The following is a 25,134-nucleotide window of genomic DNA, read 5'->3' on the forward strand; positions in this document are numbered from 1 at the left end:
CAGTGTAATTTGTAATTATCTTAGTCTTGTTAGAGATACATTTACCACTTATTCTATCAAAACACCCAACTAGTGGACACTGAGTCACACGGACTCTGATGTCATTACACAAAATGAAATACTTTTGAAGAAACAGAGCATGTTACACAGCAGAGACTAGCAACACAGTGTTCATCTTTGGCACTTTACAGTCAGATGGTTCTAGAAGGGCTCATTCATAAATACTAACTGAAAAATATTTAAATTCACAGGATTTCAACTTTGAATTAAAACAGTAAAAAAAAACCCCAAACATCAACAAGATAAAAATAAAATATAACCAATACTACAACTGTTCAACAGGAACAAGGTCCTTTGGTCTCAAAGATACTTTCTGATGACCCTGTACGCACCTGAAGTCAGTCTGGGAAGGGCTGAAGGAAGCTTCCTGTTGGATCCTGGCATAAGCCACCACATCCCACGTTCATAGGCAGCTTTAACACTCTGTTCTTGTTGTTTTGGGGTGTTGTTGTTGTTTTGGTTTTTCGAGACAAGATTTCTCTGTGTAGCTCTGGCTGTCTTGGACTCAGAGATCGCCTGCCTCTGCCTCCTAAGTAGTCTTATTTACAGCTGAGAATCAAGTCATGCTTATGGGACCAACATTCTGAGGGCAGAGGTAGAATTGTAAATTCAAAGCCGGCCAAGGCTACTTTGTCTAATAGTGTGCCCTACCCTGTAACACGTCCTCTCATGGAACAAACAAAACTCTCTGACAGCACTAGATAAAGAGAAAGCTGAGGTTCAGAAAGGACCAGTCAGGTGCAGGGGATGTTTTGAGAGTTACTTATGTGCTCACAAACATTTCTGAGAGTTCTTCTAAATCATATTCCCCAATGCCCTTTTCACCAAGTACACAAAGACACTTTCTGATGTGTTACCACAGGCTACTCCCTGAGTTCTCTTCACTGTCTCCACACATTCCTTCCCCATACCTTCCCATTGTGAGCAGCAACTGCTAACTGAGAGTATTGATTCTACCCTCTCCCTGCTGGCCACAGTCGGCCAAGATCTCTGACTCTGAGACTAGATACGACAGCTTCAGATGCTGTGCGCTGCTCTCAATCCAATGTCCTACAGTTTGTCATTCTAACTGAGAACAAACCATCAGCTAAAGTCATTGTTGGCAGGTTATAAATTATCATCACTGCTATCAAAATCCGGATCGCAGAGCAAGTTCTTCCCTCCCTTCTTACACAGAGGAGGCTCTAGGTTTTCAAGGCTGAGGTCACTGAACCAATTTATCTGCTGGTCCCCCTGGGAGCTGCTGTCTGTGGAGGAGTGCTGGGAAGATTGCAGGAGGTCCCCTTGTGCTGCCCTTGCTGTCTTACTGATCTCTCCTGTTCCTCCCAAAATATGGCAGGCTGACTTTGTAGAGCTTCTCAGAGTTGGCCAACAGATGAGGGGCCCCTGTGGATTACAAACTGGAGACTGGGGACAGTGATGCCTAGCCATGAAATTACCGGTCTTCCTTGAGGTCTGCGCTTGCTCCCTAGCTAGAAGCCTGCCTATCTTTGCTCTCCTGGGTTGCTGCTTCTTGCCTCTCCTCCTTTTTCTACAGGTCCTGCCTTTCTGTTCAGCTGCTGACTGTTCAAATGAGTCAAAAGACAAAATGCTTTGGGCCTCATATTCAGGACAGACATTCTTCACTCTGGCTTCTGACTTATTTAAGTCCAACTGTGAATCTCCTTGGGCAATTGGACCCTGGTCACTGGCAGCCTTCTGGCTTGGGAGACTAGAGAAGTAGTTACTGAGGCTTCTGGTGGTCATAACCCAGTTCTTGCAGTAAGTCTGCATGGTCTTGTTCTTCACATGTTCATTGCCTCTATGGGGCTCTCCTGTTGTCAATGCAGCCTTTTGAAAAACATCACTCTCTGAGGCTTCCTCATCACAGACACCAAACTCCCCAGGTCTCTGGGAACTCCTACTGGGATTTCCTGCAGGAGACTCCTGGGCCTGCCAAGTAGCTGGCTCTACAGAGGGATACTTTTCCTGCCCAGTAAAATGGAGGCTCTGGGTCAGAGATGGTGAGGTCTGAGAGGCGCTGTCTTTCAGATGCCTAGCCACCTGAGGCACAGAGGTGAATTTTTTCAGCTCTTCTAGGATACCAGGCACAAGGAGCTGGCCCAGGTTGTCACAAAGCTGCTGGAAGTTCTTACTCTGCTGGACAACTAAAACTTCAAGGTTCTTCAGGGTGGATTTCATCTCCATCAATTCTGCTTGTCTCTGGGAAAGGAAGTGAAAGAGGAGAAGGATGGACGTGATGAAGCATAAGGACATATGTGGAGGTGGAGATGTGGGGGTGGGGCAGATGTGTGGATCTAGCTCATACCCTCATCCCAGTGCTGAAATGGCTGCATCAGGAGCACTAATTTCCATGAGGGGCTGGAGGGACAGACACCTCAGTGCTCAGAAGCACTGGCTGCTCTTGCACAGGGCCCACATTCAGTTCCAGGAACCCACATGGTGGCTTACAACCATTTGTACCTCCAGTACAATCTGGAGGGGATCTGATGCCTTCCTCTGACCTCTAAGGGAACCAGACATATACATGGTACAGAGACACACATGCAAACAAAACACTTGTATATATAAAAAGAAATGAATCTAAAAATATAAATTAAAAAGAGGATTAACATGGGTCTGAGGCTAGCTTGGGCTTCACCGTCAGTTCTAAATACTCTGTGCTACAGGAAAGAGACCTCGTGTCAAAATATAAAAACTAAAAGAATGTGAGAAGCAACCAGTGGACAAAGGCTTGTCCCTCACAGAGTAAGCACAGGTACATTGTTACATTGTGGGCAAGGCCTGGGTACACATCCTGCCAGGGAACCCTGAGGGGTAGGCTATATCCTGATTTAATGAAAAAAAAAAAAAAAACCACCATCCTCTGCTCTCATCTTGGATGGAAATCTCTCACATATTAAATGTCTCTCTTGATCTTAGAGACGAAGCCTAAATCAAGTGGAAGCAGTGACAGATATCTGTATTTGAACTCCTCAGGAGCTGGGGCAAGAGCACTTGAGTCCATTACCTCAGGACAAGCCTGGACAACAAAGCCAACCAAACATACTCACAGCTGCACATGTCTTCTGTATCTCAAGGATGGCCTGCTCCACACTGCCTTTGTCTTTCATTGCCTCAACCATCAGGTCATGCTGGACCCTCGAAGTCTCTTGAACTGAACACAAAACAAAGACAAAATCTTCCTAAGGACTGATGCTGTGCATCACCTGCTCAGAGCACAGCACTGGGAAGGAAGGAGCTGCATCCCAGTATGGCGCATCCTATCCTCTCTGCTAATGTCCAGGACTCAGGCCTCTTGGCCCAAATAATCTCTCCACAAGCACAGGCCTGCAATCTTTGCCCTTGGAAGGTTGAGCCATAAGGATGCTATGAATCCTAGATAAGACCATGTCTCAGTAAAATAAAGTAACAGCCTTCCCCCAAACTCACCGATAATTACTGACCATCTTTCTACATACCAAACACTGAACAAACATACATACATACATGCATACATACATGCATACATAATTTTATACATGTTGTTAGCAACCAGGCATTCCCACCAGTCTGCCCTCAGAGACCTAGCCACAGCTTTACAGTTGACACCCAAGGACACCGACCGTCACCCACCTTGGCTGCCAGGTGCAGCAGATTTAGTGCATAAAAGCCTCAGGCCACTCCAGATCTCTTTCTCATTCCCTGTTTCTCTCTTTCCTGTTCCCTCTCTGTCTGTCTCTCCCAAATTCTGTCTTGTTCTCTGTCTGTCTGTCTGTCTGTCTGTCTGTCTGTCTCCATCTCTCCCTCATGTCTCCACTCCTAAACAGCATCCCTTCCCCCAATAAACCTTTTACATTAGATCTGTTGTTGGCATCATTTCTTAGCAGCATGTCTTGGTACAGGCCACTTAAATTACCCCCACCTTCCCCATTTTACCCTAACACACACACACACACACACACACTTTTGTTTTGTTTTTTTGTTTTCAAGACAGGTTTCTCTTTGTGTAGCTCTGCTTGGCCTGGAACTCACTCTGTGGACCAGGCTGGCCTTACACTCAGAGATCTGCTTCTGCCTCCCAAGTGCTGGGATTAAAGGCGTATTTAAGCTGAGCACTGGTGGCACACGCCTTTAATCCCAGCACTTGGTAGGCAGAGGCAGGTAGATTTCTGAGTTTGAGGCCAGCCTGGTCTACAGAGTGAGTTCCAGGACAGCCAAGGCTACACAGAGAAACCCTGTCTTGAAAAAACAAACAAACAAAAAAACAACAACAAAAAAAAAGGCGTATTTAGGTTTTTTGAGACTGGATTTCTCTGTGTAGCCCTGGCTGTCCTAGAACTCACTGTAGATCAAGCTGGCCTCAATCTCACAGACATCCACCTGCCTCTGCCTTCTGAGTGGTCGAATTAAGGATTTGAGCCAACCACCATCAGACATTTGTTTGAGATTTATTTATTTACTATGCATACAGCGTTCTGCGTGTGTGTATGCCTGCATCCCAGAAGAGGGCACCAGATCTCATTATACATGGTCATGAGTCACCATGTGATGGCTGGGAATTGAACTCAGGACCTCTGGAAGAACAATCAGTGCTCTTAACCCCTGAGCCATCTCTCCAGCCTCCATTAATTAATTTTTTGAGACAGAGATTCACTATATAGTTTTGGCTGGCATAGAATTCACAAATATCTGCCTCCTTTCGCCTGCAGAATGCTGGGGTTAAAGCTCACCGTGCCTGGCTTTTTTTGTTCCTGTTGATGGGGGTGGTTTTTGTTTTTGTTTTGAGACAGGTTCTCATGTAGCCCATAAAGGAACCAGCATCTGACACAAGACACCCCATGATCAAGCACAAAGGGGATTTGCTTCTACTACAAGGACAAAGAGCCAGAAGTGAGAGGCAAAGTCGGACAGACAAAGGACTGCTTCTGGACAGAGAGGACACAGGCAAATGGTGGTTTATAAAGGTAAAAGAGGAATCTTTGTGTTAGGATAAGGTGTTTAATTTTGCTTGGACAAGTTAATTAGGGCAGCCAAAAGGGGAGTTTGGATTACTGACTTTCAACACTTAGCAGATCCTTGGTCATCAGCCTCAGGGGGAGGAAGTGGCCAAATAAGGGAACAGACCTTGGTGGCTAGCTTTAGGAATGTAATCTAATGGTTTTTTAGCAAAGAAACAGAAGTAGGGGAAGGGCAAGGGCTGCCAGAGCCATGTTTGCCATGCCCAAGCTAGCTAGAGTCCCTTCAGCCTAGTCTGGTTTCAAACTCCTAAGGCTGTCCTAAATCATCCTGCCTCTGGCTCCCAAGTTCTGCAATTACAGATGTTACTACAGCACACTCAGCAAAAGGATAGCATTTAAATCTACAAAAGAGCTGGTCACAGAGGTGTATATCTTTAGAGGGTACTTGTAAACATAGCACACTCCACTGTTTCTATAGTTAAACTACATAGGCCAACTGGTGGCTCACACCTACAATGCCAGCTCTTAGGAACGTGCAGGAAAAGAATCATCATGCTTTTGAAACCAGCCTTGAAGCCATGGTGAACTCCAGTCTAGCCTGTCTTTTTTAAAAAGAATTTTAAAAAGTTACTATTGCTACTACTACCAGCTCCCAGCTCTGCCAGCACCTGGCAATTCTTTTGGTTTTGTTTGTTTTTTTCAAGACAGGGTTTCTCTGTGTGGTCCTGGCTATCCTGGAACTAGCTCTGTAGACCAGGCTAGCTTCCAACTCAGAGATTCCCCCTGCCTCTGCCTTTTGGGTGCTAGGATTAAAGGCATGAACTACCACCACCCAGCAAATAAATATATATTTTTTAAAGTTTCATTCGGTTTTGTTTTGTTGAGACAGGGTCTCATTGTGTAATGAGATGGCCAGGATGGCCTTCAATTTCACATGCAGCCAAAGCTATCCTTCATCTCCTGACCCTCCTGACTTGGTTGTCTGCCTGAAGCAGTAGTGGGTAGAGGCAGTACTTATAGGAAGGAGATAGGACCTAGTAAACATAAGGCAGATCATTGGGGATGTTTCCTTACACACATGGAATACATGGAACACACAGAATCCTTTCCAGAGCGATGAGCTAGACAAACCTCCACTGGTGTCCTCACCATGAAGCACTGTTCCTACAAACAACCATACGCTAAATACTCCAGAAGCCAAAACAAACCTCACTTCTTTTTGTTGTTGTTTTGTTTGTTTTCTGAGATAGGATCTCTCTGTGTGGCCCTAGCTGTCCTGGAACTCACCCTGTAGACCAGGCTGGCCTCAAACCCAGAGATATATCTGCTTCTGGATGACTGGGACTAAAGGTGTGAGTTGTCACCACTGCGACCCCACACACCATCACTACTTATAAAGCAATGGAAAGCTAAAAGAGTGTGTGACTGGGGCACTCACATGAGTCACTCCATTACATCATACAAGGAAGCATCCTTCATTTGCCTCTGCTCTCTGCATTGCTACTTGTGAGGGTAACAGTTCCAGTTCTAACCTATCTAAACAGATGCACAGTTGCCCGGTGTGGTGATGCCCAGGTTGGAAGTCAGTGCATAGACAATACAGTGCTTCTTTTTAGACAGATGAAAAGTATTTTATGAGGACACAAAGGTAAATGTGAATGAGCTGACTTGAATTAGTTTAAAATAAGAAATAAACAAAGAAATACAAACAAGTACAGATGCACAAGCATCTATTTTCTTCGAGAATAGTAATTTTAGAGAAGTGTCTAGCTAAGGAGAATAGTGTGTTGAGTGTTTATAAAGGCATTCATCTACATGAAAATCACTTCATTGGGCCGGGCAGTGGTGGCGCATGCCTTTAATCCCAGCACTTGGGAGGCAGAGGCAGGTGCATTTCTGAGTTCGAGGCCAGCCTAGTCTACACAGTGAGTTCCAGGACAGCCAGGACTACACAGAGAAACCCTGTCTCAAAAACAAAAACAAAAACAAAAACAAAAACAAAAACAAACAAACAAAAAAAGAAAATCACTTCATTGGTTGGGGTCCGAGGAGGGGATTTTTGCAAACAGCACTCTATAACTCACATCCAGACTAAGGCTGACTCATCACAAAACAACTCTCATTAAACCAAGGCAGTGAGAAGAACAGCAGCTGACTGGAGTACTTCTAACTCCTAAGGAGGAGTGTGTCTACATAGAGCATAGCGGACAACAGAGACTGCTGATTCATATCAGGCATGTGGTGAGAAGGCTGGCAGAGCTACCCTGAGACAGCAAGTAGCTGAGGAGAGAGAGGAGCAGTACTTCAGAAAAGCCATCATGGGATCCAAGGGTTGGGATGGGCTAGTGAGAGCTTGGTGTAACTCCACTCTTCCAGATGAGCTGGGTTTGGTTCCAGCACTTACACAGCATGGTGGTGCACAGCTGTCAGTAGCTCCATCCTAGGAACCTGTTCACATTCTAAAGTCTGAACTACCTGATGGTCTCTAATATATACTTTTAGCCTGGTCATTTACAAGTTCCAGGCCAGTCAGTGCTACATACACAAACTTTTTTCTAGATAAATAAAATAAAAAAATATGCACTAAAGTTTATAAACCGGGTGTGGTGAAACATGCCTTTAATCCCAGCACCTGGAAAGCAGATGTAGCCAGCCTGGTGGTGAGTTCCAAGCTGGCCAGGGCTATGTAGTGAGATACTCTGTCTCAAAACAAAACAAAAACAAACGAAACAAAACCAAAAAAGTGTTGTCACATAGCAGTGGGCTCCATTATGCAGGCCTAATTTTATGCACTTAGCTCTTATTGTGAACATGAAATCACCCTGGAAACCTGGCAAGGGTCAGAAAGTTCACATTCATGGCTCACCAGTGCCCTCTGCTGCTAACATTAACCTTGAGACACTTGACAAAAATTTAAAAAATACAAATGAACAAAAACCATGGGACACTTACAGGTCTTGGCTATGGTCTCCACAGAATCTAAAATAGACTGGCCTCTAGAGCTGAGATGTTCCTCAGACTTTTCCACAGATGTCTGCAACTAAGAAACAAAATGAAGAAAGAAATAACTTGGTGACTGGAGAACTGGTCAGAAGTTGGGAGCACTGCCTGCTTTTCATAAGGTCAGCACCCAAAAGGTAGCAGCTCACAACTGTCTGTAACTCCAACTCCAGACAGACGCAGACATACATGCAGACAAAACCCCCAACACACAAAATAAACTTAAATTTTAAAAAAGAAAAGAAAAAAGAAAGTGCGACCTGTTGTCTTACTGACGCAGAGAATTGTCATTTAACGATAAAACAGTAAAAATGACGGTCTTCTGAATGCGCTACAGGACACTAACTCTCTGAACCTTAGCTGAACCTACCTTGTGGATGACTTCTGGAAAATGAGAAACAAAGTTGTGCAGCGTCTCACTAGAGTTGAGGGGAAAAAGGGAGAGAATAAATCCTTATGCTCTATTGAAAAACCACGGATAAGTAAGTTGGAGAGTCTGCCTGAGAAACCTCGGTTGTCTATCCCAAACCCTAAGGACCTGCTTTCCAATGCGAACCCCATTCTCTTCCTTCCCTCCTGGGTTGCCTTACTTCCCTTCTAAGATTTATTTATCACACATGTATAAGTGTTTTGTCTGATGTATGTCTGTGTACCATATGCATGCCAGGTGCCCAAGAAGCTCAGGAGAGGTTGTTGGCTCTCCTGGAACTGGAGTTAAGGATGTTTGTGAACCACCTTACAGGTGCTGGGAACCAAACCTGAGTCCTCTGCAAGAACAATTAGTGCTGAGGCAGCTTTCCAGCTCTTCTTCCTGACTGTTTGAGACAGGTAATTGTACACATCTTATCTCCCCATAGGCAGCACCCACCCAGCTCCAGGGTAAGCACAGTCAAACTTCCTGCGGCCCGCCTCCCGAGCCCTGTGGCACAGTGGACTTGGGACTCCACTTAACCCTACAGATGATACGAGAAATAAAATCTAGAAGGGAAACATTTAGACAGAAGCAATATAATATTACTTGAATTTTGCAATTTTCAACAAAATCTAGTTTTTGACTTCAGAGACAAAAATTATAGTGGTTACATTAAAATCCACAAGTCACACCGAAGAAAGCATGAAGTAATTACTAGCTGGGTGTTGGTGGCGCATTTCTATTACGCCAGGACTTGAGAGTCTAAGGCAGAGGGATCACTACAAATTTTAAGTGAGGTACTGTCTCAAACAAACCAAACCATAAAAGAAAAAATTAACAGGCAAGAGTTTGAGCACTAGGGAAATGGCTCCAATATAAACATAAGGTTTTGAGTTCTAGACCAGGCACCCACAGCTAGGCATACTCTTGTAATTGCAGAGTCTCAACAGCCAGCTAAACTAGCCTAATTAGAGAACCTCAAGTCCTAGTGAGACCTTGCTTCAAAAACCAACACAGGGTGGGTGGAAAGACAACTCAGTAGATAAAATATTTGCCTTGGAAGAACACGGGACCTGAGTTTGGAGTCCCAGCATGTACATAAAAGCCAGGCATGGGCATGCATGCCTGTAATTCCAGCACTGGGAAAACAGAATCAGAAGATCCTTGAAACTTGCTAGTTAGCTAGTGTAAGCTGAATTCATGAGGTCAAAGTTCACTGAAACAAAAATTAAGTGGAAACCAAACAAGGTAGAAACTGATTTGAGGGAAACATCTCAAGTCCAGCTCTGCTTTTCATAGACAGGCACACACATTTCAACTGTCAACTTGTACAATCACCTGAGAACGAAATCTCAGTAAGAAATCCTCTAGATTAAGTTGATCTGTGGGTATATTTCTTAGTGATTGTCATGATTACATTAATTGACATGAGAAGATTCAAGCCTAAAAGTCCCTAGGTGTGGATCCTAAACTGTAGAAAAAGGGAGAACATGCAGGTATATTCTCAAACTTCTCTCAAACTGTACACGTGTTGTTATCAGTTGCTTCAAGTTCCTGCTGTCTCCACTTCTCTACAGAGATGGACCATAATCTGCAGTTTGAGCTAAATGAACAACTCTTCCTTATTCAGGCTGTTGTTTATTTTGTTTTTGTTTTATTTATTTTTTGAGATAGAGTTTTTCTGTACAGTCCTGGCTGTCCTGGAACTCGCTCTGTAGACCAGGCTGTCCTCAAACTAACAGAGATCTGCCTGCCTCTGCCTCTGGAGTGCTGGATTAAAGGTGTACCTGACCACCCTCTGGCTTCAGGTTGCTTTTGTCAGGTTATTTTATCATAGATAGCAGCAGAAATGAAACTAATACACACCCAACCAAAGTGAAGAAACAAAGGGTGCAGCCAGTTTGTATCAGTAACCCAAACTGATCTGTAAGCAGAACTCACTGTTGCCAAGATGACCTCAAACTCATGACCCTCCTGCCTCTGCCTCCTAAAAGCTGGGATTACAATTGTGCATCCTCAACATCCAGCTTATTGCAATATTGCCCTCCTTGTTTTCCATTTCATATTTGTTTATTTTGTGGAAACAGAGAATAAGCTAGGGTCCTGGCATTCTAGGTAAGCACTCTCTCTATTGCTGATATATATAGGAGTGGGGATGCAACATGATACCCTTAAAAAAACCAAGTTAATCTTTATCAAAGTGCAATCTACTGATGACCTGACTAGAGGCTAAAGGAAGGGAAGCTTGTCCTCGTGGGTTATGACAGCCAGCTTCTTCAGCCCTGTACAGTGGAGCTCCTAGTTCTTGAGTCTTCACACTTCAACACTTAAGGAGCTGGCTCTCTCCCCTTCCTTCTAGGGCCCTCTGTTCAGACTCAATTATATCTGTGGGCCCTTGGTTCTCTAGCATGCATACAAAAGATTTATGGGACCAACTAACTTCCAAAATAAATCAGTTTCTCTTTCTCTGTCATTGACCAACACCCCCCCCATGTGTGTGTGCACATGTGTATGTGAATAGTGTGTGCAATATTGATTCTGTTTCTTCTTGCTATGCACATCTCTCATAAATTCTTGCTATTATACTGAAATTTAATTATCTGATTATTAATGGTACATTTTGTTTCCTTCAGAAAGCATGAGCCTTCTCGTCCTCTTAAACGGTGTGTTTACCTGTCAGATTGGTCTGTTGCCCTTCGTTTTTTATCCTCAAACTGTTTTGAGAGTCCTTTTGATTTTCCAACTGGCAAAGGAAGAGAAAATAAACCTTCACCCTTTGTATCGCCTCCAAACAACTGGGGCTTTGCTTGGTATTTTGTGAAAATACTAGGTTCATTCTGTGAAATAAAAAAAGCAATACCAAATGTCAGATACTAGTCTCTGTACAATGCAGAATCATATTTAAGTACCAAGCATAAGGTTGAAAATAAAGCATGTGCTTTTCCCATTATTTGTGTGTACCAGAAAATTATATTTTTAATAAAGCAACTTTCTAAGTTAATACAGTTTCTGCCTTATCAGTGCAGAAATATTAAATTTTCAGCTAAAATGACTCAAAGTCAACTGAATATACTCATAGGAAACAACAGAAAATTATTTTCTCTGCTTTTAGGATGTATTAAAGTCTCACTTTAATATATTTAACTCAAATTGCTATTTTTAAGTGTCTGTTGAACTCAGTACCTGTTGATAACTTCCACACAGCCTAAGCAGTGCACAAGCTGTGGTGAAGAGCCATTTCCTGCATTTCTTAAGCAAAACCTGCTCTAAACATCCAGGAAGTGCATCTATTCCTTTATATCACTAGCATCAGGTTTTGAGATTATACGCAAAAATGCTTTACTAACCTAAAGCACTGAGATAGCCTTATTCATTACATCCCTATTTGATACAGGCAAGTCTAAATAGAATGTAAATGTAGCTCTAGAACCCAGAAAGGGTACAAGAGCACTGGGATACATGGCTTGAATCCTAGCACTCAGGAGGTAGAAGCAGGAGCATTGTCTTGAAGTTTAAACTAGCTGGGGCTACACAGTGAGTTCTAGGCCACTCTGGGCTACAGAGTAAAACTTGGTCTCAGCCGGGCGGCGCTCGACTTTAATCCCAGCACTTAGGAGGCAGAGGCAGGCGGATTTCTGAGTTCGAGGCCAGCCTGGTCTACAGAGTGAGTTTCAGGACAGCCAGGGCTACACAGAGAAACCCTGTCTCAAAAACAAAACAAAACAACAAACAAACAAAAACTTGGTCTCAAAAACCAACCAAACACTCGACTCAAAAATAAATTAATTAAATTGAATTAAAATACAAAAAATGCAAAACAGCAACAACAAAATTCCAACTCAAAAAGACAAATATCTCTTATTCTCTTTGACATGTAGATCAGAGGTTTGGTTTTGTTTGTTTGGGTTTTTTTGTTTGTTTGTTTTGGCAGGAGTTTGAGACAGGGCTTCTTTGTATCATCCTGGTTGTCCTGGAACTTGCTCTGTAGAGCCGACTGGCCTGGAACTCACAGAGATCCACCTGCCTCTGCTTCCCCAGTGCTGAGATTAATGTGTACCAGCACCCTCCCAGCCAGATCCCAGTGTTTAATGCTTGCTTCTATGTATCTGTGGATGTGAACAAGGCTACCGCCTACCAAGTAAGGAAACAGGAGCTTGAAGGAAGAAAGACTATGGAAGGAGTGGAGTAGGACAGAGATGTGACCAGATGTCTGAGGAGCGCAGAGCAGGGGACGGGGAGGCTAGAGGATGGAGGAGGGGAACAGGAGGTAAAATCAACAAAAACAAATTCTGCTTAATAATGCCATGACACCTAAAACTCTGTATGCTAATTAACATAATTTTTAATTTTATTTTAAAGGATCCTTTTATATTTGTTTGTTTGTTTTGTTTTGTTTTGTTTTCCTAGACAGGGTTAATCTGTGTAACAGCCCTGGATTTCCTAGAACTTGATTTGTAGACCAGGCTGACTTGAACTCACAGAGATCCACCTGCCTCTGTTTCCCAGGTGCTGGGATTAAAGGTGTGCATCAATTGCTCAGGCTATCATCCCTTTTTTATGGGATGGTGAGATGATTTAGGTAAGGGATCCTGCTCCCAAGCCTGACTGCCTGAGTTTGTTTCCTGGGAACTGGGAGAAACCTAATTTCCACAAGTTGTTCAGACTCCAGGGCTTATGATGGTTTGAATAAGAATGACCCCATAGGTTCCTATGAATTGAATGCTTTGTCACTGGGAAGTAGTGCTGAAAGGATTAGAAGATTAGGAAGCCTGGCCTAGTTGGAGTAAGTGTGTAGCTGAGGGTAAGCTTTGGGGTTTCAGAAGCCCTTACCAAACTCAAAAGTCTCTCTCTACCTACAAATTAGGGTGTAGCTCTCAGTTATTCCTCCAACACCAACCTACATCCTGCCTTCTCCCTGCCTTGATGATTACCAGCTAAACCTCTGAAACCTTAAGCCCCCAGTTAAATGCTTTCTCTCATGAGAGTTGCCTTGGTCATACTGTCTTTTCACAGCAATAGAACACCGACTAAGACAGTGGTGCTCAACCCTCACAAATAAATAAATGTAATTAGTTTTTGTAAAAAGATAACAAAGTGATAATGTAATCCTGTAAGTCCAGGAGGTTCAGGAATTCAAAGTCATACCCAGGAGATGGCGCAGCCAGTAAAGATGCTTGCCCAAACCTGCCGACCTGCGCTATCCCTGGAACCCACACGGTAGAAGGACAAAACCATCTCTACCAAGGTGTCCTCTGTGTCCAAAGACACAAATAATAACCAGGAAAGCAATAATGCAATATTACTAATAATTAAGAAGTCCGTGATCATCTCTGGCTACACATTAATTTGGCTATTCAGTGCCTTTGAGGCCAGCCAGGGCAACATGACTCTTTGTCTCACAAGCAAAGATAAAATGAAAAGTAATTATAATGGCCATAAAACAATACAGAAAAACAGTGGGAAACCTGTTGGGAGGAAGGTGTTCAGAGGGAAGAAAAAGCACATAAGAGAAGATAATGGGGAATCAAAGTGCATTATACATACATGAAATTGTGAAAGAATAAATGTTTTAATTTTTACTTTTTATGATGTTTTTCCTGCATGTATGTCTATGTCAGATCCTCTGGAACTGGAGTTACAGATATGAAATGCCATGTGGTTGCTGAAAATTGAACCTGGGTCCTCTGGAAGAACAGCCAGTACTGTTAACCACTGAGCCATCTCTCCAACCCCAAGAATAAATTTAAAAATTAAGGGAGCTAGTCTATAGCTTACGGGTAGAACATTTCCCCTGCTAGGCCCTGGATTCCATCAAATGCACTGAAAACCTAAAATGTGTCCCTTTATTTAAGTCAAAGGGCTTATTTTTATTTATTTATTTATTTATTTATGGATTTATAAATAAATATAAATATATTTATATGTGTATGTCTGTGTTCATAAGTGTAGGCATGTGTATGCCATGTGTAGAAGTCAGGTGTTGTCGAGCTCTTCCAGTTTGTTTGAGGAAGAGTGATTTTTTTGTGCTCACTACTGTATAGGACAGGATAGCTGGCCTGCTGGTTTTCTGTCTCACCCTCCCATCCCCTTGTATGAGCTCTAGAATTAGATATGTACCATCATGCTTGGCTTTATGTGAGTTCTAGGATTCAAACTCAGGTCTTCAAGTTTATACAGAGAGCACTTGTCCCACGGAGCCATTATTCTAACCTCCTCTATCCCTACTCTTACAGAAGCAGCAAGTATGATGGTGCACACCTTGAACCCCAGAGTTCTCAAGGCAGACGCAGATGGATCTCTGTGAGTGTGAAGCCAGCCTGGTTCTACATAGTGAGTTCCATGTCAGCCAGGCTACAGAGAGAGACTTTGTCTAAGAAAAACAAACAAACAAATCCATCTTACAAAAGCTATTGCTTCTTAGGAATTTTCACAATCATGAAGAAATATGCATATTCACCTCTCCCTAGTAATGCTCAAGGGATTGACACTATTTTATGTTGTTCTGGCAATAAAAGAAACTATATATATATATATATATATATATATATATATATATATGGTTTTTTAAATATATATTTCAGACCTTTAGGTTAATTAATAAGTCATGAATCAGCTAGGCATGGTAGTGCATCCTTTTACTCCCAATACTTAGGAACAGGCAGTCAGATTTCTAAATTCAAAGCCAGCCTGGTCTATATAAGGCGTTCTAAGGAAAGCCAGGGCTACAAAGTGAGACCTTGACTCAAAAACAAAAACAAAACAAAACAAAATGTCATCAATCAAGTACTAACCCATCTAGAATAGTAATCTTCATAATTCTAAAGTATATTCATATTCCAATAGAATAATTCTTTTTTAAGCTTACCTCCATAATAACTATGAATTATGTACAGAGAAATTTGGAGATCAGAGCTAGTGATGGTGGCCTAAACCTATAATTCCAACAACCAGGAGGCTGAAAACAGAGATGGAGAGTCCAGACTTGCCTACATATCGAGATTCTATCTCAAAAGGAAACTTTTAACTAGCTGGAAATGAGACTCACATCCTGAGAATTCTGTTGTGTCTGTTTTGGCTGTCTTAAATAAGCACCAGCTTCCAAGGATGGTAACAGAGACTCTGAATTTTCAGGACAGAACTGAGATCCAAAGAGGAACTGGGAATCACTGAGAGAAGAACTGTCGGTCTGATTACTACTCCAGTTAGATGGTTTAGTGATCCTGAAACAAAGCAAGAAAAACATTATGTAAATAAGCATCCTGAAGAAATTAAACCATAACTCACTGCTACTACTTCAGAATATTGTGGTGAGAACACATGTTTGTTTTGTTGTTGTCTTGAGATAGGCTCTCTGTTATGTAGCTCTGCCATGTTTGTTTTAATCTCTAAATCAACATGCTCTATTCACTGCCTTTATGACATATAAAGAACAAGGAAATGATGAAGCCCCCACCCACACTTTGATTGACAACTGGAGAACAAGCAAATATAAATTCAAACAGAAAGGATTGACACCACTATTCCTTGTATTACAGCATTTTGAGCCATAACAGTGTTGGGGTTCAGGAACTGCCACACAATCCATACGAACGCTGATCTCAGTTAAGCAAGAATAGTTTATTGAAGGCATACCTTAATACTGAAAGTTCAGGACTCTGGTAGTTGTGACATCAGTCTATCCTCAGGGCAGAATTTTTATAAAAAAAAAAAAACAGTCTCAAAAGTTTAAAGGCAAGCAGTGAAGTACATCATGTTTGGCTAACTAGACAAAGTATTATCAGCCAACCTTTAAGCTGATTGGGTCTGAGTAAGGTAAGAGAGGTGGTGGACAGGTGGTGAACAGGGGAATTTCAGAATATTGAGATAAAAGAACATAAGTGATTCAACCATAACTTTTGGCTTATTCATTCTTCAGTGTTAGCTGTGGATAATTACTTCTGGGAAGTAGATTCTGAGAACCTGAACTTAATTTCACCTTATGAGTAAATGGACACTGAATACAAAATGGCTACAGTTATGTTAAAAGGAGCAGGCCTCAACAAACACCATTTTAGACCTAAGTTTATAAAACTTTAGGGATTAAGAGACAGTCTCTTTTTGTTTGCTTCTTTGGTTTAGTTTTTTGAGACAGGGTTTCTCTATGTAGCCCTGGTTGTCCTGGAACTCACTCTGTAGACCAAGCTGGCCTAGAACTCAGAGGTCCACTGGCCTGAAGTAGAAACTTCTGGCTTCTGTGGAAAGTCAGGTATGTCAAATGATGTTTTGCTGGGGCACACAGGTGAAAGGATGTTTTGCTAAAGCAAACACATGAAAGGATGCATGGCGTTAAGAAGGAATATAAATATGATAAATAAACGGAAAATGGATGACGCTGGATGGTATTGGTAGGCCTTGCCATTCCTTTCCGGTCATGATTTCATAGAAGGAAATGCACCAAAAAACTTCTGGTGGTATTCTGGAGCCTTCTTGCTGCTTCCTCGGGCTCTGGCCGATTGGCAGAGTGAAGTGAAGTTTCTGGATATGTCAGCTGATACAGACTCACGTGGTGTTTGCTGAGGCAGGACCCACGGGAAGGAAGGACATGTATGGAGGGAGTAGAAATAGGACTCTCGGGACCATGATGGCAGGCTTGCATAGCTAGCTTTGCAACACTTCATTGGTCTTGTCTTCATCTTCACTGATCTTCACTTGGCTGAGAAAGACTCAGCAAAAAACTTGTCTTGGCATCTCTGCTGGTCCTGGTCACTCCTGCTGACCCCTGCTGATTCCTCGGAGGCCTGGCTGTTTCTGCTGGGTTGTGCCACCACTGTTGATTCTGACACTACTGAAGTGGCCTGCTGGTATCCTGACAACTGAAGACTGAAATCACTCCAAGGAACCACTACTACAGCATACAGCAGAGCCTCATGGTTTCTTCGGGATCAACCTGTCCTCACTGACGAATGAATGATGTTTGCAAGTGGATTGACCCTCTGCTGCTGATTCATGTGAACTTAACTGCTGATAGCCTCATAACTCAGATTAGATTTTCTCCAAAGAACTATTTCTAAACAGGTCAACATTCCTGGTATCCTAATAACCTTTCTTTTCCACTACCTCTGGTGGGTGATGGGATAGAAGGGAGGTTAAAGGATTTAAGAACCCTTATTAAAAGCAGGTTTTGATAAATCCATATCTACACTGGCCTCTGCCTCCCGAGTGCTGAGATCAAAAGCATGCACTACCATCACCCAGCTTGACATTCTCTATCATAAGAAATAAATAAGTTCATCATAAAGAAAAAAGACAAACTACAGACTGCATTCATTTTGCTGATGCAGTAATTGGAAGCAATAAGCTGGATTTATGTAAAAAAAACATGGATGGATTTCAAAAATAATTTTGAGTACAAGAAAAAACCTGTTAGGGCAAGATGGCTCAGCACTTGCCACATAAGCCTGACAAGCTGAAACTCATGAAGGTGGAAAAGAACTAGCTCCTCTGAACGCTATGCAGATAGCCTAGCACATGTGTCCATAATACACACACACACACACACACACACACACACACACACACACTAAAAAGTAGAACTTCATTTAAAGTGAACTCTATTACATATCTATCATTTTGTGAATTTTTTAAATATTTATTTATTTAATGTATATGAGAATCCTGTTGCTGACACACCAGAAGACGGCATCGGGCACCATTACAGATGGTTGTGAGTCACCATGTGGTTGCTGCAAATTGAAGTCATGACCTCTGGAAGAGCAGTCGGTGCTCTTAACCACTCAGCCATCTCTCCAGTCCCGTGAATTTTTAAACCTATATAAATACATGTTTACAACAGATCATTTGGAAAGTGAATGATGGCAACAGGACTGGAGGGAGAAGGAGCCATAACAATACAAACACAAGAGCCTGAGGTGGGTGTGGCTTTAGCCTGGATGCTTGCCTTTAATCCCAGCACTCAGAAGGCTGAGACAGGGGGATCTCTGTGAGTTCAAGGCCAGCTTGGTCCACAAAGGGAGTTCCAGGACAGCCAGCTACCCAGAGAAACCTTGTCTTGAAAACAAAACAAAAAAACCAACCAAACAAAAAAACCCACCAGAGAACTAGACAAAGGCTCAACATTTCACCCCCATCTCCAACCCTAGGCAACTGTGTGAAAACAGAAAGAAGGAACTGGCCTGAAAGGAAGATACATTGCACTAGAAACCAACCATATTGACACCCCATGCAACCCTTTCTCCCTCCAGAATTGTGAAGACACATTGTTCACACACTGCCTATGGCATTTGGGTATGGGAAGCTAAACAGATGAGTGAGGCTAATTCAGGCCCATATATAATGGAGATTATGGCCAGGTGTGGTGGCACATGCCTTTAGTTCCAGCACTTGAGAGGCAGGGGCAGGTGGACCTATGTGACCTCAAGACTAGCCTAATCTACATGAAGTTTTAGGACAGCCTGGGGTCATAGTGTGATCCTGTTTCATAACAAACCATACAGTGGAGATTATGAACAATTTAGATCTGGCCAAAAGTTGTTTTTGAAGCAGATGCTGCTCTTTTATCCTGTTAGTGTCTGTTTGTTTTTTCTTGCTTCCCAGCTGGAAGCTGTGAACTTCTAACTTGTTTTTGGTGGAAATACTCGCCAGTGCTTAAAGCCTGAATACGAATGCTAGCATTCAGGAGGCTGAGGAGGAAGGTTCAAAACAAATTAGAAGGCAAAGGGAAGTTCCAGGACGGTCTAGAATGCAGTGTGCGAGCCTGTATCAAAACCAAAACCAAAACCAAAACATGCATCGCATCTGAAGAGTTAAAGTAGATGTTGATGGTACAATCACACTTGAACAAAGTGGATAGAACCCACTACAAAGGCAACACAAAAGTGGCCCACTTGGGGACTGGAGATATGGCACACATGCACGCACATAAATGTAAAACCCAAATGAAAAGGACCTCACCGATCCGTGGAGAACTGCAGACGCACCCCAAATCACTCACGAGAAACACAACTTGATGCAAATCGCAAGAGGTTTACTGGCTAGCCAGGGCTGTCTTTCCTTCAAGCCCGCGCAGGGGCAGCGGAATTCAGCACAAGAACAAAAGAAGTTTACAGCTTTTAAGGGTGAATCTACAAACCAGGTGGGGGTGGAGTTAGGGAAGGGGGAAGGCTGAGAGTGGAGTTAGGGAAGGGGGAAGGAGGGGGAACAGGTCACTAGGTCATCGATACATTTGATCTCAAATTCCTAAGATGGATGGTGTGTCACTTTATAATTGGCTATTTCGAACTAATTTCACACTATATATCATGAGCTCCAGTTCAAGGGGGGTCAGGCTTATCTCAAACTTTTAGCATCCTGGCACCAACTGTCTCAGGGCTGTTAGTTCAAAGCCCGGCCAAGCTAATCTCGGGCCCATAGCATCCTGACACCATGAATCTTAAGGTTTGTTTAGTTAGGGCCATCTGTTCAAATGGTCAGCTAATTTCCTGGAACTGAGGCAACACAGTGTTTGACTTACAGGTTTTTATGTCTTTGCTTTTAAGAGTAGGGTTTAGGGGATCAACTTATGATTTTTCTATCTTTCATAACCAGATGCATACATATATACATAATAAATAAATGGCGAAATCTTTTTCAGGTAGGCTGACAGAATTTTTTTTTTCAGAATGAGGATCATTCTCTCAAGAGTTTGAAGGGAAAACAACAGGCCAGGCAAGCTGTAAATACCAATAACTGCCAGGAGGGAAATGGAAAAAAGAAAGACACAGAGTCATGCTTGCTGAGTTCAGGTCAGCAATGGATGTCTACAAGTAGCTGTAGAAATGAATATAAGGAAGTGGTTAAGAGAAAAAGTAGAAATGTCCAGAGTGTTAGGACAACCATGCTAAAGACTGTGTCTGATATCTTAAAAGACAGAAAGGAGGAAAAGCAAGAGCTATGCCTCCTGGAGTAGCACTCAGAAGACCAGGCAGATTTAGCAGTAAAAATCTGTAAGCAACTGCACTTCCAAGTTTTGTTTCTTAAGCTCTGATGATCTGAGCCCTGCCTGTGCAGCTCTAACTGTGAGCTTCACCTCCAGCTTTGGACTCCAGGTCTTTATTTGGAAGAGGTCGACATTACAATATTACTATGAGCTGGGGGTAGTGGCATATGCTTTTTAATTTTAAAATATTGTTTAAAAGAATATTATTATGGTTTTTTGAGATAGGGTCTCTCTATGTAGCGCTGTCTTGGAGCTTGTTATATAAACAAGACTGGGCTCAAACTCACAGAGATTCACTTGCCTCTGCCTCCCAAGTGCTGGGATTAAAGACTGCACCATGATGATGATGATGGTGATGATTTTATGTGTATGCGTGTATGCCAGGATACACATGTGGAGGTCAGAGGACAGCTGTTGGCGGTCAGTTCTTTCCTTCCACATGGGTTCTAGAGATCAAACTCAGATCACCAGATCCACACAGCAAGCCATCTTACTTGATCCACAATTTACATTATTTAATACTACTGTAGAACCTGAGGAAACATACCTTTATCTAAAACACATAAGTGAGCCATGTGGAGGTGGCATAAGCATTTAATCCCAGCACTTAGGAGGCAAGCATCTGTGTCAGTTCAAGGATAGCCTGTTCTACCCAGTGAGTTCAAGGACAGCCAGGGCTACCAAAACCTGTCTCAAAACGACCAAAACAAAAACAGAAAGTGTACAAATAAATCACACCTTTGCCAAATACTTAAATTAAATAGCATATAATTAAATATTTTAAGCCAAAGGAATCATATTATCAATACAAAATTTGTTTATATATTGATATGGACAAACTTAATATTAAAACAAAAAGAAACAGTTCAGCATAGGAATGGGCAATTATTTTATTGATGGAATCATTTTCTGAGGTTAGCTAAAGTTGAGCTGTACATAATAAATTACAATACAGCTGCATAATCATTATTCAAAATAGTGTTTTCCCTTTTCTCTTAGGATAAACACAATAATTAGTAACACTGGGAAGAAGAGATGAGGACAAAGCCCAGCTCTGTGAGCTGCGTAACTCATGGAGAATCATACCTTACAGCAACATCGGACGAAAACAAAGTGAGTTTTCTCTGCTCTGTATGAACAACATGTCCTTTTGTTTTGTCTTTGAGACAGGGTTTCTCTGTCCTAACTGTCCTGAAACTAGATCTGTAGACCAAGTTGGCCTCGAACTCACAGAGATCTGCCTGCCTGTGCCTTGGGAGTACTGAGATTAAAGGTGTGGGCCATCATACCTAACAGCCATAAGCCCTTTTGAGAAAAAAAAAAAAGAGTAGGTTTAAAAAATATATTTACTTAATTTTATGTGTATGAATGCTTTGCTTGCATGTATTATGTATGTATACTATCAGTGGCTTGAAACTGGAGTTACAGATGGTTGCAAACCATCATGTGGGTACTGGGAAATAAACCAGAGTCCTCTGCAAAAAAGTAAGAGCTCTTAACTGGAGCTGTTGTGCCAGGAAGCATTAACCCCAAAAGAGCACTAAGGAGTAGACTCTGATGCAATCGCATGAGGGTCTCTTTATTCAAGCTCCAGCTTGGGCCACATGATGCAGGAGAACAGGAGGGGCCCCAAGCCCAGTTTCGGCCAGGCATTTATAGAGTCCAGAAGCGGGTATCTAGCCTGGTACACATCTGATTGGGGGGCCATTATGGCCTTTAACATAATTGGCTGGTGCTGGGAGCCAAACCATAAACTTAAACTTCTGTTTTCCTCCTGATTGATGGTTGTTAGGAAGTGAAGTGTCAGGTGCAGGGTTGTAACCTGGAGGTGCAAATTTGTTAGGGAATAACCTGGAAACTGCTGCTACATGCCAGTTTTTAGTTAACTCGAGTTCAACCTTAGGTCAGGTTCTCTAAGATGAAGTCTGAACCCAATCTATTTGGCCTCTCAAATCCATCACTTCAGCCCCTAGATTGTTGTTTTTTTTTTTTTTTCTTTTTTTTTTCTTCTTTGTCTCTGTCTCTCTGTCTCTAATTGGCAAGTTACTTTGAGAGAGTGTTAGGAAAGAAAGAAACTATCCAATAATGAAGGCATAAAAAAAAAAAAAAACCTGTATATCTCCTTTCAGCCATTCCCAGCAACTTAGAAATGGCAGGTTTACTGCAGGCTGGTGGACATTAGTCCACCTCAGTGGACAGTAGATACCACATCGCAGTATCTTAATGGATTTTGGCAGTAGCTGGAAAGGCTCTTATCTTCATGGCAGCTACAAATTACATTATACAAACAAACATCTGAACACTGAACTGATTTTATTTCTTTCTATTCCAAAATAGAAATTGCCTGAAGTTACCTACCTCAGGTGTGTTTCATGATTTGGGGCTCTAGTTCCCGCTTGCTCTGGCCCAAAGGTTTTTATTTATTTATTATATGTAAGTACACTGTGTTCAGACACCACATAAAAGGGGCATCAGATCTCATTACAGATGGTTGTAAGCCACCGTGGGGTTGCTGGGATTTGAACTCATGACCTCTGGAAGTGCTCTTAACCGCTGAGCCATCTCACCAGCCCCTATATCTGATTCTTAAGGAGCCATCCCAAGATTGAATGTTGTAAACAGAGTTGATATACAGAGTTACATTGATATTATCTGTGGCTGTCTGTGGGGACACCCACAAATGCATGTTGTTCAAATGCATGTTCATATGGGTGAAGGGGTGTGTGGGTGTGTGTATGTACACATGCACTCATATGCGATCTCTCATTGGAACCCTGCCACACAGGCCCAGCTGGCTGGTCTGGGAATTTCTAGAGCCTCTTCCTGCCTCTATCTATCTCCTGTCTCCTCTCAGTAGATATCATGGACTGTGTCCAACTTTTTATGTGGGCTTAGGGATTCAAACTCAAGTCTTCACACTTGACAGGCAAGCACTTTACCCTCAGCTATCTCTCCCAAACTGACATCATTTTTCCAATCAGAAAATAAGTGGGGCCGGGCAGTGGTGGCGCACGCCTTTGATCCCAGCACTTTGGGAGGCAGAGGCAGGCAGATTTCTGAGTTCGAGACCAGCCTGGTCTACAGAGTGAGTTCCAGGACAGCCAGGGGCTATACAGAGAAACCCTGTCTCAAAAAAAAAAAACAAAAAACAAAAAACCAACAACAAAAAAAACCCCAAAAAAACAAAAAAAGGAAAAAAATCAAGGGGGTGGGGCGGTGGTGGCTAGGTGTAGTATTGGGTTCCAGTACTGGGGAGGCAGAGGCAGGAGGATCTTTGAGTTAAATGCCAGCCTGGTCTACAGAGTGAGTTCCAGGACAGCCAGGACTACACAGAGAAACCCTGTTTCGAAAAACCAAAAAAAAAAAAAAAAAAAAAAAAAGTGGGAGGATGGGAGGAAAAAGACACACATAGAAAGGAATAGCAGTGACAGGAGAAGGAGGAGGCTACCTCTAGCGCTATCCAATAGCTACTCCAGCTACAGGAAGAAGACTTCCTACACAAATCAATAAAATCACAGAACTCAAATATCCAAGAACATAACCAGGAGACTTACCCAGAGCCCGGGGGAATAGTGAGCATCTCTCTGACATTCCAGACATTAAAATTCATTCTCTGTGCTGCTAAGAGAGAGAACAGAGAAATCTCAGAAGATTACTACAGTACAACATTTTTAAATGTAATATTACATGTAGAAATATTCCAACAGTTTTGTTCTGATTCAATCTGGTGAAAAACTCCACACTTAATGTGCCAGAAATGGACCATTTTCTGCTACCAAACTGCACGATGAGCCAGATGTGGCAACTATACACCTGCAATCTTAACTTTAGGAGCTGGAAGCAGGAAGACTGGGCTGAATTCAATGGCCAACAGAAGTTTCATATATAGAGAGCTCCGTGAATTTGAAGCCAGCCTTGTCTGGAGTGAGTTCCAGGCCAGCCAGAGTACATTATACAAACCTGTGATGGGGTGGGGGAGCTGGAGAGATGGTTCAGCAGTGAAGAGCACTGGCTGCTTTTCCAGAGGACCTACATTTGATTCCTAGCACCCACATGGCTTGAAGCTCCCAACCATCTTTAACTTCATACAAAAGGACCTGTGGAGGTTTGAATATGCTTGGCCCAAGGAGTGGCACTATTAGGAGGTGTGGCCTTATTGGAGTGGGTGTGGCCTTGCTGGAGGAAGTGTGTCATTGTGGGTGTGGGCTTTAAGACCCTATCCTAGCTGCCTGGAAGCCAGTCTTCTCCTAGCAGCCTACAGATGAAGATGTAGAACTCTCAGTTCCTCCTGCACCATGCCTGCCTGGACTGTGCCATGTTCCCATCTTGATGATAATGGACTGAACCTGTGAACCTGTAAGCCAGCCCCGATTAAATGTTTTCCTTTTACTAAGAGTCATGGTGTCTGTTTTACCTTGGTCATGGTGTCTGTTTACAGCTGTAAAACCCTAAGACAGGACCTAACACCCTCTTCTGGCCTCCTTGGGCACAGCATGCTTGTGGCATACGGACATATACACAGGCAGAACACCTATACAGATGAATAGAATTTCTACTTAAAAACCTGCGATAGTGCCAGTTGAAGTGGTACACACCCACAATTCCAGCACTAGAGAAGTAGATGTAAAAGGACAAATCAAAGCTGCCATGGACTACATATCTACAGGCTGTCTCCAATGGGGGAGGGGGAGGGCATATTCTTACTGCTCTCTTAACTATGTCTAAGGACCACAAGGGCTAATGTCCTC

General features: G+C 42.6%; 1 protein-coding gene across 1 annotated transcript; it reads right to left on the reverse strand.

The window, feature by feature from the left end:
- Window positions 1-24,073, reverse strand: Iho1 (interactor of HORMAD1 1). The gene is made up of 7 exons (XM_034525000.2): window positions 23,941-24,073; window positions 15,458-15,632; window positions 11,086-11,249; window positions 8,371-8,419; window positions 7,953-8,040; window positions 3,114-3,217; window positions 1-2,262 (listed from the first exon to the last, which is right to left on the reverse strand). Exons 1-7 carry the CDS (start codon window positions 23,994-23,996, stop codon window positions 1,168-1,170), a joined length of 1,731 nt encoding a protein of 576 aa, XP_034380891.1. The 5' UTR covers window positions 23,997-24,073; the 3' UTR covers window positions 1-1,167.
- Between the last annotated feature and the right edge of the window lie 1,061 nt (window positions 24,074-25,134).

The sequence above is a fragment of the Arvicanthis niloticus genome, chromosome 21, assembly GCF_011762505.2.
Source record: "Arvicanthis niloticus isolate mArvNil1 chromosome 21, mArvNil1.pat.X, whole genome shotgun sequence".
Classification (NCBI taxonomy): Eukaryota; Metazoa; Chordata; class Mammalia; order Rodentia; family Muridae; genus Arvicanthis; species Arvicanthis niloticus.

Excerpts from the sequence above, each read along its gene's own strand:
- Iho1 (XM_034525000.2), bottom strand. The coding sequence starts at position 23,996 with ATGAATTTTAATGTCTGGAATGTCAGAGAGATGCTCACTATTCCCCCG. Across the intron at positions 8,420-11,085 it reads GCAACAGACCAATCTGACAG|TGAGACGCTGCACAACTTTG; the intron begins GTAAACACACCG and ends CCTCAACTCTAG. Across the intron at positions 3,218-7,952 it reads GGAGACCATAGCCAAGACCT|TTCAAGAGACTTCGAGGGTC; the intron begins GTAAGTGTCCCA and ends TTTTGTGTTCAG.